General features: G+C 39.0%; 1 protein-coding gene and 1 pseudogene across 1 annotated transcript in view; both read left to right on the plus strand.

Moving 5' to 3' along the window:
* SMARCA5 (SNF2 related chromatin remodeling ATPase 5) overlaps positions 1-3,829 on the plus strand; it is a 45,037-nt gene extending 41,208 nt beyond the window's left edge. The window contains exons 23-24 of the mRNA XM_019025579.4: positions 414-521; positions 3,534-3,829. Coding sequence (XP_018881124.1) covers positions 414-521; positions 3,534-3,599 — 174 coding nt within the window. The 3' untranslated portion in view covers positions 3,600-3,829. The remainder of the gene's footprint in view (positions 1-413; positions 522-3,533) is intronic.
* Positions 3,830-9,806: 5,977 nt separating this feature from the next.
* LOC101151057 (beta-glucuronidase-like) lies at positions 9,807-10,857 on the plus strand (annotated as a pseudogene).
* The last annotated feature ends 3,757 nt before the right edge of the window (positions 10,858-14,614 follow it).

Below are 14,614 nucleotides of genomic sequence, written 5' to 3' on the forward strand. Positions count from 1 at the left end.
AAGGGAAAGATTATACACACCTGTTAAAGTTCTTGTTGTTTTTGACCCTCACATATGTGCACTATTAATCTTTTTAAGTTTTGGGTATAAGTAGCACAGTAGTTCTCAGACATACACACTAAGTAGCAGTATTGCATATGTTCATTTTTATTGCTTTAATTCCTAAGTGAAGGAAGAATTTTTGAAGAATACACAGTAGTTTGGCTTTAAAGATTGGAGTAAAAACATTATTTACAAATATCTTGCCTTTAATCTTCATAGCATGAATTGTATATGAAAATCAGTTTTTTTTTTAAATCAGGGGTGTATTAGTGGTTTTATATATTATCCTATTAAAACATACCTTGTTTTAAAATTGAAATCATGAAACTTGTAGATGGAAAGTGCATGTACCGTGTTTGTTTATAATTTAGGAGCTCCAGAGGAGATGTAATACCTTAATTACTTTGATCGAAAGAGAAAACATGGAACTAGAAGAAAAGGAGAAGGCAGAGAAAAAGAAACGAGGACCAAAGCCTTCAGTAAGTATTCATGAATATGTAGATATGTGGATTATGTAAATTTCCCCTTTCTAAGTATTTAACACTGCTTGGCTGTCATTGATGTGTTAGTTCCTGTTGTGCACCCCCCCATTGCCTTTAGTTTTGTTTTTTTTTTCCCTTAAGGGAGAACCCAAGCTCATAATTTGAGATTCTTCCACTTTCAAATTTAGGTAGTGGTATAAATTTTTAATTTTTAGTTGTTATGAGTAAGTATGTATTTATAGGTTACGTGAGATATTTTGATACAGGCATGCAATAAGTAATAAGGACATCAGGGTAAATGGGGTATTTATCACCTCCAGCATTTATCCCTGTTACAAACAGTTTAACTCTTAGTTATTTTAAAATGTATAATTAAATTATTTATTGCAGTAGTCACTGTGTTGTGCTATCAAATACTAGGTCTTAGTCTCTCTTTGTATTTATTTGTATCCATTAGCCAGCCCCACTTTCCCCCACCCCCACTACCTTTCTCATCCTCTGGTATCCATCCTTCTCTCTGTCTCCATGAGTTTAATTGTAGTTTTTAGCTCCCACAAATAAGTGAGAACATGCCAAGTTTGTCTTTCTGTGCCTGGCTTATTTCACTTAATAAACTCCAGGTCCATCCATGTTGTTGCAAATTACAGGGTCTCATTGCTTATGGTTGAATAGTATTCTATTGTGTATACATACCATGTTTTCTTTATCCATTTATCTGTTGATGGACACTTAGGTTGCTTCCAAATCATGGCTACTGTGAATAGTGCTGCAGTAAACATGGGAGTGCACATATCTCTTTGATATACTGACTTTCTTTTGGGTGTAAACCTAGGAGTAGGGTAACTCTTATCTGTAGTTTTTTGAGGAACCTTCAAACTGTTTCCACAGTGATTGTACTAATTTGCGTTCCCACCAAAAGTGTATGAGGGTTTCCTTTTCTCCACATTCTTGTCAGCATTTGTTATTGCCTGACTTTTGGATAAAAGCCATTTTAGCTGGGATGAGATGTTATCTCATTGTAGTTTTGATTTGCATTTCTCTGATGATCAGTGATACTGAACAGCTTTTAATATGCTTGTTTGCCATTTGTATGTCTTCCTCTGAGAATCATCTGTTCAGATCTTTTGCCCATTTTTAAATCGGACTGTTAGGATTTTTTTCAGTAGAGTTGTTTGAGCTCTTACATATTCTGGTTATTAATCCTTTGACAAATGGGTAGTTTGCAAATATTTTCTTCCATTCTATGGGATGTCTCTTCACTTTGTTGTTTCCTCTGCTGTGCAGAAGCTTTTTAACTTAATGTGATCCCATTTGTCCATTTTTGCTTTGGTTGCCTGTGGGGTATTATTCAAGAAATCTTTGCCCAGTCCAGTGTTCTGGAGAGTTTTCCCAATGTTTTCTTGTAGTTTCACAGTTTGAGGACTTAGAGTTAAGTCTTTAATACATTTTGATTTGATTTTTGTATATGGTTAGGGTTACAGGTCAAGTTTCATTCTTCTGTGTATGGATATCCAATTTTCCATTACCATTTATTGAAGAGACTGTCCTTTCTCCAGTGTATGTTCTTGGTAGCTTTGTCAAAAATGAGTTCCATGTAGATGTATGGACTTTACGGACTTATCTCTGGGTTCTCTGTTCTTTTCCACGGTTGCACTGATCTATGTATCTGTTTCTATACCAGCACCATGCTGTTTTGGTTACTATAGCTCTGTACTATAAGTTAAGTCAGGTAATGTGATTCTTCCAGTTTTATTCTTTTTGCTTAGGGTGGCTTTGGCTATTTCTGGGTGTTCTGTGGGTCCATATAAATTTTAGTATTTTTTTTTCTATTTCAGTGAAGAATGTCATGGGTATTTTGATAAGGATTGCATTGAATCTGTGGATTGCTTTGGGTAGTATGGACATTTTAACAATATTGAATTTGCTAATCCATGAACATGGAATATCTATTTTTTTGTGTCTTCAGTTTCTTACATCAGTGTTTTATAGTTTATCTTAGAGATCTTTCGCTTCTTTGATTAATTCCTGGGTATTTTATTTCACGTGTAATTACTGTAAATGGGATCACTTTTTATTTTTCACATTCTTCACTGTTGTCATAGAAATGCTACTGTTTGTTGTATGTTGATTTTGTATCCTGCAGTGTCACTGAATTTGTTTATGAGTTCTAATAGTTTTTTGATGGAGTCTTTAGGTTTTTCCAAATGTAAGATTATGTCATTTACAAATAGGGCAATTTGACTTCTTTGTTTCCAATTTAGATGTCCTTTCTTTCTTTCTCTCGTCTGATTGCTGTAGCTAGGACTTCCTTGAAATACTTAAAAAGTACAAATTTAGCTTGACTGGGTTGTGTGGGAAAAATCACATCTTGATGATATGGTAGTCCTTAATATGGGGCTTCATGAAAATCAGGAAAGTATGTCTCGTAAATGCCAAGTGTGTACACATCTCATTGAGAATACAAGTTATAATTTTAGAATAATTTAAGAAACATTGGAAAAGCAGTGGTATTATGACTTTTACTGTTAGTCTCTAAGCTTTGATTATTTCAGTGATGTTTTAGCAATGTGAAGGCAAACACTTTAAGGGAAAAAAGGTTATTTAATAATAGTTAATTTAATAAAAAATGGTTAATTTATAAACTCATGAATAAATGAGTATCTCTGGATAATATTTGGTACTTATGTAACTGCCTTTTAAAAACTCAAGTGTTTCTTACTACTCTTTTGGGAAGCTTGCATTTATTTGATATTGATCTACTGTTAATTGTGCCTTAGTTTTATAACATCATTATTAACATTAACATTTTTTGTTCTGTAAGTAAAATAAGTAGGTAAGATTATTTGGAGGCTTTATAGTTTGCTTTGAAAGATTTATATAGCCTGGGGGAAAAGTCTCATACCTATTACTTTGTAGTAGTTGTTATTACTAAAGTGTTATAATGTGTATGCAACTATATTTCATGTTTATATTAGTCTTGTGAAAAGTAATCCTTCTGTCTGTTTATAGACACAGAAACGTAAAATGGATGGCGCACCTGATGGTCGAGGAAGAAAAAAGAAGCTGAAACTATGAATATGTTTTTGTTTCATAATCACTAACTTTAAACCAGTAGTTCTTTAATTTACGGGTCTTCATAAGATGTACTGTACAATGCTCAATTGTTATGTCATTTAAAGACATCAGGTTCATCTGTTTACTGAGCTAGAAACATAGTATGTAGTTTCACTTTTTTAAATGCAACAGCTGTGCTGAAATTTTTTTATCATTAACACTTGAAGTAATAAAATAGGCTTCATTTATTACTAAGTGTTTCATTTGATTTATTTTTCTATTGTAGTTCCATTTGTGAAGATTGTGACTTTTTGTTTAGTAGCTATAATTTCTACACTCGTAAGGCTTAAAAACAAGTTAAAAAGAAAATTTCAAATAACATTTGTCCCTTTCAGTCTTCACCTAGTTGTGTAATTATTTTAATTCACTTTGCCTTTGCAGAAATTTGGGTATTTTCTTTGTAGTGCTATTGAGTCCCATCTGGAAAGATTATATAAATTGCATTCTCCTTGCTTATGTGGGTAGAATGGGAAAAGAAGGCAAGACAAAGTATACTTAAATTCTATGCATATTTCTGTTATGCTTTCTGTTTTTTTTAGTTGATTCTGAAATGAATATGCCCTATTCTTTTGAAAGAATGGCCTTTTAGTTGTATAGCCAAAGACATTTAGTATTTTCTGGTTCCTTAAGGTATTACTGTACCATTTTGTAAAAGGAATATTATTATTATTATTTTTAATTATTTGGTAAATATTTTGTCATATGACCTTCTGAAGCAGCCACAACTTAGATAATGTCAGAACTAGGGTGATTTTTTTTAATTTTGAAAGCCCAGCCAAAATGAGGTGTGAATTTGTCATACTGTTACATTGAAATTGGTAACAAAATATATCCCCTCACATTTTGACTTTTAGGGTAAATGAAAATTTTATTGTATTTTAAAGTAGTTTCTAAGTGTTAGCAAGACTGACTATAATTCCAGTTTCTGTTTTCTATGGACAGACTTGATAAACTGGAGACCCTAAAGCGGGAATACCCAAATTATAGTGTCAGGATTTTAGCTGTACCAGAGGCCTTTATGTGCTACACATAATTTGTATAAAATTTTATATGTGCAGATTGGGTACATAAACAGTTCTCCATTTTTCTAAGGGAATGCAATAAATGTAGCATCGTGAATAAATATAACTTTTATAATCCGTAAAGTGGTCTTTTCTTTCCATTTCTTTAATTGTTTTCTCAATTTTTATTCACTTTTTCCTTTAGGACACATTTCCCTTAATTGGATATCTTTCCCTTAAATTTCTATTAGTAGTTGTTTTCATCTGCCCACATGTAATTGAAGATTTAAAAAAAAAATTCTGGGCCGGGCGCGGTGGCTCACGCCTGTAATCCCAGCACTTTGGGAGGCCGAGGCGGGCGGATCACGAGGTCAGGAGATCGAGACCATCCTGGCTAACATGGTGAAACCCCGTCTCTACTAAAAATACAAAAAATTAGCCGGGCGTGGTGGCGGGCGCCTGTAGTCCCAGCTACTCGGGAGGCTGAGGCAGGAGAATGGCGTGAACCCGGGAGGCAGAGCTTGCAGTGAGCTGAGATTGCGCCACTGCACTCCAGCCTGGGCGACAGAGCCAGACTCCGTCTCAAAAAAAAAAAAAAAAAAAAAAAAATTCTGATACCTGCAGTATTACTAAATACTGCTTAATTTCTTGAAATGTGGAATTGCTGCTGTTAATGTCAAGCAAAACGCAGTATTTATGGCAAGTTGTAAAGTAATTTGAATTTATTTAGTGCTCCCTCAAAATTTTTAAATACTATGTTAGATTCTTAACAGTTAAAGGTCTAATACATGCATGAGGAATGGTTACTTTTCTCATGAAAAGAAAAAGAATTTGTAAGAGTTATCACCTCAGTTTGGAAGAAATTGAAAAAATGTAAGGCTGAAGAAAACTTACGGAGGTCACAAAAGTGATGTTTTCAAGAGGAAGAGAAACTGGGAGGGAGATACACAGTGGAAATGCAAAATGAATCAAGTATAGAGCTAGCCCTGAGAGCTAAAGGGACTCAAATGGAAACTGTGTGAAGGAAACTCACTTGAAAAAAAAGCATGAACCAGCTAGGCCCTGCCACCACTGTGTTTGGCCGAGTTCACAAATCTGTTTTAACCTGTCGCTTCCCTGTCACTTCTCTGGCTTTCCTCTCCTGCTAAGCTTTTGTTTCCTGGCAGTAATTAAAATCTTCTGTCAGTGCCACAGCTACTACTGCTACTGGAACTGCCTTAGCCACCTTGGTATCCTGGTTTGGCAAAGTATTGGCCTCTACCACCATAGGGGCCAGAGCTTCTGCCTCCAAAGTTTCCTCCCTTCATGGGTCCAAAATTTGAAGACTGATTGTTGTCATTGCCAAAATCATTGTAGCTTTTACCACCACCAGAATTGCTTCAATCATTACCAAATCTGTTATAGCAGTCCCCACTGCCACCATATCCATCACCACCACCATGGCTGCCACCAAAGCCACCACGATCACAGAACTTGATGACTGTATTTGTGACTAATTGTATAATAGCTTAGTTTCTGTTCTGTGGAAAGTAAAGCATTCCAACACAGGGTTTCAGTGTAGATTGTTTTGTTTTGTACCCATGCTGTTGATTGCTAAATGTTTTAGTAGTCTGATCATGATACTGAATAAATGTCTTTTTTTTTTTTTAACAACAAAGCATGAAAGATTGCTTAATTGTACATCTGACAAAGTGCTGGAGGCTGTTATAAAGTGTAATTAATTATTACTACTTTTTAAGAGACAGGGTCTTGCTCTGTCACCCAGGCTGAAGTGCAGTGGTGCGATCACAGCTCACTGCAACCTCAAACTTCAGGGCTCAAGTGATCCTCCCACCTCAGCTTCCCAAGTAGCTAGGACTACAGATGTGCACCACCACGCCCAGCTAAGTTTTTTTAGTTTTTGTAGAGATAGGGCCTTGCTATGTTGCCCAGTCAGGTCTCAAATGCCGACTTCAGGCAATCCTCTTGCCTCAACCTCTCAAAGTGCTGGGATTACATGTGTAAGCCTACATTCCAAAGTGCTGGGATCATAGTTGTGAGCCTACACCACACCTGGCCTACATTTTAAGTTTTTCATAAAGTTGAGAGAAGCAAATCCTAAGCATAGAGTACAGGTTGAGCATCCCTAATCAAAAAATCTAAAATCAGAAATGCTCCAAAATTTGAATGCTCATTAGGGCATTTCTGATTTTTGGATTAGGGATGCTGAACTGATAAGTATAATGCAAGTATTCTAAAGTCTGGAAAATGCTAAAAACACTTCTGGTTCCAAGCATTTCAGATAAGGATTACTCCATCTGCCCTTTGAGTATTTAATATATGCCGATTGTTTGAACTAATCTGGATTTAATTATATAAATGATTATATAAATGATCTTTGGCTTAGTACCTTTCTTAATCTTGATTTTAAAAAGCATTATAAAACACCCCTGTGGTTTTTCAGAAAAATTCTGAGTAAAAAATAAATTTCATCTTGTTCTATCCCTTTGAATCTAAAAAACAAATCTTTTTGAAAGGATGTGCTACTAGATTTCAAACCAGTTTTGGAGTAGAACATTGCTAAAAAAAATAGGTACTAAGGAGGGTAATTTAAACAAAGTAGATTAATGACACAAGGTGGATTGATGAACTCATAAATCCAAATGAATGGAATGCTAGAAGACATGTATTAACAGAGTAGCTGTTACCAAAATATATACATATTTTGTATATGTACATAGCTGTTACCAAAATGTATCTTTGCCTGTTGGAATCTGATGTCAAGATCAAAGGTGATGGCATCCCTTAGATGACAGATAATGGGCAAAATATATTCTTGGTGTGGAGCAGTGCTGCAGAAGTAACTTCGCTGTGTACATCCCAGAATCGTTTTGGATCTGTTAAGGTTTTTATTAGAATGATTAAATAGGCTTTTGCAGCATTAACTTTATGGTAGTTACCAGAAAAGACTATGCTACAAGAACCAAAATTGAAGTAAGAAGAAAAAGACTGAAATGATATGATTCTAAATGAAAAAAATAAAGAAGTGGAATAGTTTCTCCACAGGCATAAGAGGCAAAGCATTGTTTCAGAAGTGGACTGGCACCTCACCTGAGATACTCAAGACTGTCAACATGGGTCTTCATTCTTTGTTATCACAGATTCCCTTGTGTCCTGAGAGATTCCCTAGCTCTAATGACAGATTTTTTGGGGGGTAATGAGGCTATGAGAAGATTGAGGATCTAGGTGCTTGCCTTTAATTCTACAGCATACAAGGTGTGTGGCTCTAATCTCTAGGACATCAATATTTAATGTTGCATATCATGTATCTCCAGTACAAGAAGAAAGTTTATCAGAATTTAGTTAATGTTGGAAACTTTGTAATATAAACAATGTAAACGCTACATTGACAAAAATATTTTATTAATACAAAGAATATGCATATAGTTTGCTTACTACAGAAATTCTTGTTTTTGATGTAGACAACCCAAAGGAGTTTTTATGTATATAGATTGTGAATAAACTGGGAAAAGAAATAGAGATAAGTAGAGATTATTTCACTTCATTAAACTTTTGAAGTCCTAATTTAGTTCATGTGATTATTTGTAAACTTTTCTTTATTAGTCTTCCTCAATCATTGAAGAACCCAAGATTCAAATACAATACTTAATGGAAACACTTTTTCATCCCAAACTAAATCCTGCCCTGAAAGCCGAATTCACTATGAAATCTGAGATGAAACTCCAGGGCTATTATGCTGGCCAGTGGAAGGTTGGTTCACCCCTCTTGAGGTGACATTAGGGTGGTCTGCAGACATCACTGGAGTGGACAAAGAGATGCCTGGGTGGTTGGGGAAAGGACAGATCATAGACAACAGTAGCCTCTTTCTAGAGCTCAGTTGCAATAAATACCACAGTTACTCATCAGACACACTGGCAGTTCTACTTATTCCCATGTTTCAAAACTAGAGAATTCTAGCAAGGACTAAGCACTGCTTCTGTAGACCATCGGTATTTCTCCATGGCTGTTTGAATTTTTGTCAAAGCTTCTGTGTCTCATGCAGACTAGTGACTTTTGAGACAGAGTCTTGCTCTGTCACCCAGGTTGGAGTGCAGTGGTGCGATCTAGGCTCACCGCAACCTCTGCCACCCAGGTTCAAGCAATTCTCCTGGCTCAGCCTTCCGGATAGCTGGGACTACAGGCATGCACCACACCTGGCTAATTACTGTATTTTTAGTAGAGACAGGGTTTCACCATATTGGCCAGGCTGGTCTCGAACTCCTGGCCTCAAATGATCTGCCTGCCTCTGCCTCCCAAATGTTGAGATTACAGGTGTGAGCCACTGCATCTGGCCTGATGCAGATTGATAATTTCTTGAGTGAGGCAGTGCTGTTGCCTAGTAGCAAGGCTTAGCTGGGTGAGACATTACTAGCTGCCTTCAGAAGCAGATCTCTGCCCTGAAGTTTACCAGCCTGCTTTCCTTGATGCCCATGCTGGCTGGGTGTAGGGATCCTGAGTGGAGGGAAAAAGAAGAATATAGATGATACAGATTTGCTGTGCAAAGGCGGAGTTCTTACTGGCTCTTCCTCACAAACAGGCTGGTGATTAGCTGACTTTCAGACTCCTTTCTAGGAGGTGGCAAGGGGCCATCTGGTCATCCTAGCTTTGCAAGGAGTAACTTTTTTTTTTTTTTTTCATTTTGTATTCCCTTTAATCCCAGTAGATGGATAAGTTTGCTTTCTTAGTATGCTTTCCAGTTGTAGAAAGGTCTTTTCTCTGGGTATTGGCTTTCCCCCAGCCTCCTATTTTTTGCGCTCCCCCTCCTCCCCAGCCACCTCTTTCCCTGGGAGCCAACTTGATAAAAGTAATGGCACAGGTCTTGCAGAATACTCCTACCAATCTAAATGCTGCAGACGCTACAGTGCTTTCTTCTCACCCTTAATAGTCGTAAGATAAGTTAGAGGGAGCTCCTTCAAGAGTACGCTGAGTTTAGTTTCTTCACAGCAGGAACTAATCTTTAAAAAAAATTATCATTGGGCTCCTTATTGTAACTGGACAGTACTGGGACTGGGTGCTTGATAAGAGAATGAATAGTTTAGGTAGTTACAATGAAACCACAGGCACCTGTAGAGGTCTCCCCAGGCTCACCCTGACGCTCTGATTGGCGGCTGCAGACCCCATCCGCAAGATGGCAGTGTTAGGAACAAAGGTGAGCTGCCCACTGCAGGTCAAACGCTGCCGGCTACCAGCTGCAGCTGGGGGTGAAAGACTAGAAGACAGAAAGGCGCAGGCAGTCACGTAGGACTAGGCCCGGTTTAACACCCGAACAGTGGTGCTAGAAGGTCAGAGTCTTCTACGTACATGTTGGAAACATCCTTGATTGTCTACCACCAAGACTTTTAAACACAGGGGGACAAATCATCCCTTTGGGTATTTGTAATTGTTCGTCAGTTCAAATCTCTTGGTTTTAAAAAAATACTTTCCCTCTGCGCGACTGGCGCGTCACGTCGCGCGCGACCAGTCCGCAGGGCTCCTCCCGCGCTGCTCTTAGGCCCGCAGACGGCGGCCCAGCAGAGGAGCGGAAAGCATGGTCCGGGGGACGGCGGACGCCTGGTAGGCGCTCGGGCCGCTGTTGTGGGGTGCGCGCTGGCGCTGCAGGGCGGGATGCTGTACCGAAGAGAGAGGCCGTCGCGGGAGCGGAAGAAGCTGGACCGCCTCTGGAGCTTCCGCGCCGACTTCTTCGACAAACTGTGCCTTGGCTTCTAGGAGCAGTGGTATCGGCGTCTGCTGCGAGAGTCGGGCTCCACCCTGGACATACCGGTTCCCTCCAGCTTCAACGACGTTGGCCAGGACTGGCGGCTGCGGCATTTTGTAGACCAGATGTGGTACGAACGGGAGGTGACCCTCCCGGAGCAATGGACCCAGGACCTGCACACAAGAGTGGTACTGAGGATTGTCAGTGCCCACTGCTATGCCATCGTGTGGGTGAATGGGGTCGACGCGCTAGAGCATGAGGGATCTACCTCCCCTTTGACACCGACATCAGTAGCCTGTTCCAGGTGGGGCCCCTGCCCTCCCGCCTCCGCATCACTATCACCATCGACAACATGCTCATCCCCTCCACCCTGCCACCAGGGAGCATCCTCGACATGGCCGACACCTCCACGTGGGTACCATCCTGCTTCCACCGCAGACACCCACCTTCCTGTCCCACCCCGTGGGGCATTACATTAGGGTAATTACATTAGGTAAGTCACATATCAGTGACTTACAAATTTTGTAAGTAATTAAGAAATTTTCAATAAGTGTGGAGCTGAATATTTACATGAGCCCTTCAAAAACTGATAGTTAATGGAATAAATGAAAATAACAGGAGAGACTTTGTTGAAAGAAGACAAAATAGTCAAGGAAGTGATAGAGGATACGAAAGAAAGATGAAAACTTACATTCATTTAATGTCTAACCGTGTGCCAAAGACAATATTATTATTTAGTTTTCATAACCACAACATTTGGTGGATATGATTGCTTCCATTATATAGGTTAGGAAAGTAAAGCTTAGAGGTTTGTGAACCCACTCGTTTAAAATTGTGTAGCCAATAGGTGGTTGAGTGAGAATTCAAAACTGGAACAGATTTGCTTGATCCAGAATGGTATGACTTTATTGTCCATGCACTGTCTTCTACATTATACTGCCTGTAAAGTGGGAGTCAGTTATGGGAGGAGACCCAGAATGTCACAGGTTTTGAAAGCTGTTGTGGAAAATTTGGAAGGAGGCATTGGATTTAATGACTGATACAGGTCAGTGCAGATTGACCTTGGAGAGAACAGTTTTCTTCAGTGGCATGGTAGTGTTCAAAACAGGATCTGATGGTAAAGAAAATGTAGAACCAGTGTGTGTAGACTCCTTGATGGAAAAGTTTATTTGTAAAATATCAGAGGAAAATTATAGATTTGTCCATTCAAACCCCAAAGTCCAGATTCTTACTGCAATATTTGATGTAGCCAATATACAGCCGTTGAGTTCAATTTTGGCCCCTGTTTATGTGTATGCTAAAGAAAAATAACAATCCTAAGCCTATGCCACTTAAACAAGAGGATGTGATTATACTATGAAACACTTGTGACCATAGGAATATAGCAGTGCTAAGGCAAAATAGGTCTTAACTTGACTTTTCCTGTCCTTTGCTGCCATTGTTTGCCAAAGGTCTAGCACCTATCTTCAGAGGAAAGTCAAGAAATTAGTGCTCAGATGGTGGGATGAATTCCTGAATTATTGTTGGCTCTAGTAGTTTCTTCAGATCAATTTTATAGTTTCTTTAGAACTAGAAAATTAGGTCTCAGAATGGCAGTTGGCCACCCAATGTGTATAATACAATTACTCAACCAGCTGCTTGAAAGCAAGGGGCAACAGAGAAGTCAGCTACTGGCTCAGGCAACAGGAAATTTGATGATACTCCTTGGTCAAATCCTTCATTTAACATACATTTATATAGAACCTTTCCGTATCAGGCACCATTCTAGGTACCACAGATACAATAATAAAGAGAATGACAAAACCTCAGCGTTCATGGAGTTTATATGCTAATACATATGCATAAACAAACACATAAAAATCCAGAAAGTCGTTACTGCTGTGAAGACAAACAACACAGAGTAAGCAGATACTGATGTTGGGTTGTTGCCTTAGGGTGGTCAGCAAAGTTGTTTCCAGGGAAATGACATTTGGATGAAAAACTGAATAATGTAAGAGAGTTAACCATCAAACATCTGTGTGAAGATCTTTAGGAGGAGTGGGGGAACCGCAAGTGCAAAAGCCCTGTGATGGGAAAGTGCTTGTTATGTTTGAAGAACAGCAGTAAGACACCATGGCTGGAGTGTAGTGGGGGAGGGAGAGAGAGGTGGTAAATAATAGTGGAGACTTAGTTAGGGCCACATCATGTAAATAGAGCTTTTACGGTCCTGTAGACAAGAAATATGTTTTGATTTTTCCCTAAGTCCACAAAATAGTTTGTGATAGAAAGCCATTGAAAGACTGAAAACAGGGGAGTATTATTTGTAACCTCAGTTGCTGTTCCATGCAGGCATAGGAAAGAATAATGCTTCCTTGCTCCATATCTATTGCTGAAACAGTTCTCCATGATCTCTTTAGTCTGAGGACAAATGACATTTTTCTGGTTACAAGACAGAGGGGATATGCCATCCTAGGCATTGAGATTGGGAAATATCAAGCATACATGTGACTGCCAAGTATTAAACCCCATTTTCTGATGACCACTAGGGTTCCAGGTATCAGCCCATAAAGTGAGCTTTTTCTGAGAAGAAGGAAAGGTGGCAGGCAGAAATGATTGAGCTGGTGAAGAAGACTGAGGCTTATTGTTAAGGTCTGGGGCCTAGAAATGTCAGGGTTCAAAGTGATCAATTTGGAAAATAAAGAGATTTGGACCCTCCTCTGAAATCAGGGAGTAGTGAATATGTGGAGTCAGAAAGTAACTGCAAGTTCTGGAGAAACTGTGGAAGCAGCATTTTGTAGGAGGGTGGGGGAAACAACACCCTCAACTAGTATTTCTACCTTCTGGTAAATCTATTACTTTAACTTTACCTCTGCCAGTCAATAAAACTTTTTCATGTTTTGGTACATTTAAAAAATACTCTTCCTCTTTCTGTTACTTAAATTTCACATTAGAGGTTGATGTGGGCACCCAATGACAGCGTGTACGGGCACATTTTCCTACTGTGTGGTTAACTCTGCTTGGTATCTGACTTGTTACAGATCTTCTTGCTGGATACTTATCTCTAGGAACAGAATTAATCTTTTTACCATTTTAGAGGCCAGAAAACCCATGAAGAAAGGTAATAAGAAATTTGATTCCTGGTTATATTATAAATTATTGAAGGTAATTCTTCAAGGCAGCCTCTCCCTTCACAAGCCCAGAGATCTAGGAGGAAAGAATGATTTTGGGAACCAAGTCTGGGGCCCCCCATTACCCTGTACAGAGTCAGGACACTGTTCCCCGAATCCTAGCTGCTTTGGCTCCAGCCTCAGCTTAGAGGGCCCCAGATACTGCTTGGGCAACTGCTCTAGAGGGCACAAGCCATAAGCCTTGTAGGCTTCTACATGGTGTTAGTTCTGCAGGCAGGCAGAAGGCAAGAGTGGTGGAGTCTTGGCAACTTTCCTCTAGATTGCAGAGGATATAGTGGAAAGACTGGGTGCCCAGGAAAAAGCCTGCTGCAGGAGTGGAGGCCCTGTAGAAAGTCTCGATAGGGCAGTGCTGAGGTGAAATATGAGATTGAAGCCCCCTATGGAGAGTCCTCACCAAGGCACTGCCTAGTGGAGCTGTAGGAACAGGCCACTGCCTTCCAGATCCCAGAATGGAAGAGCCAGCTTATACCTTCAGCCTTGAAAAGCCACAGGCATTCGACTCCAACCCATGAGGGCAGCCATGTGAGCTGCACCCAGCAGAGTCATAGGGGTCTGACTGTCCAAGACCTTGGGAGCACACCCCTCGCACCAGTGTGGCCTGGATGTAGGACATGGAGTCAAGGGAGATTATTTTGGAGCTTTAAGATTTAATGTCTGCCCTACTGGGTTGCAGATTTCTGTGGGGCCTGTTGCCCCTTATTTTTGGCCTATTTCTCCATTTTGAAATGGAAATGTTTATCAGTCTTTATTTCATCATTGTATCTTGGAAGAACATAACTTGTTTTCTTTTTTTTGATTTTTCAAGGTAATATTCTCAATATTATTTATTTATTGATAGCACATAACTTCAAGAGAGTTAACACATTTAAGTTTAAAAAATTTGCTTGTAAGTAAAAAATAGAATGTAACATACAGAATAGAAATCTATATAGAGAAAATCATATACAGTAAAGATAATTGAATTAGTTTAAAAAGGCACATAATGAATAACAAGTACTACTTTTTAAAAGAATGTTTATGCTTTTGGTTAAATATAGTGAATGTATCTTTATTACTTTTCCAGAATTATGAATA

The sequence above is a fragment of the Gorilla gorilla genome, chromosome 3, assembly GCF_029281585.2.
Source record: "Gorilla gorilla gorilla isolate KB3781 chromosome 3, NHGRI_mGorGor1-v2.1_pri, whole genome shotgun sequence".
Taxonomy (NCBI): domain Eukaryota; kingdom Metazoa; phylum Chordata; class Mammalia; order Primates; family Hominidae; genus Gorilla; species Gorilla gorilla.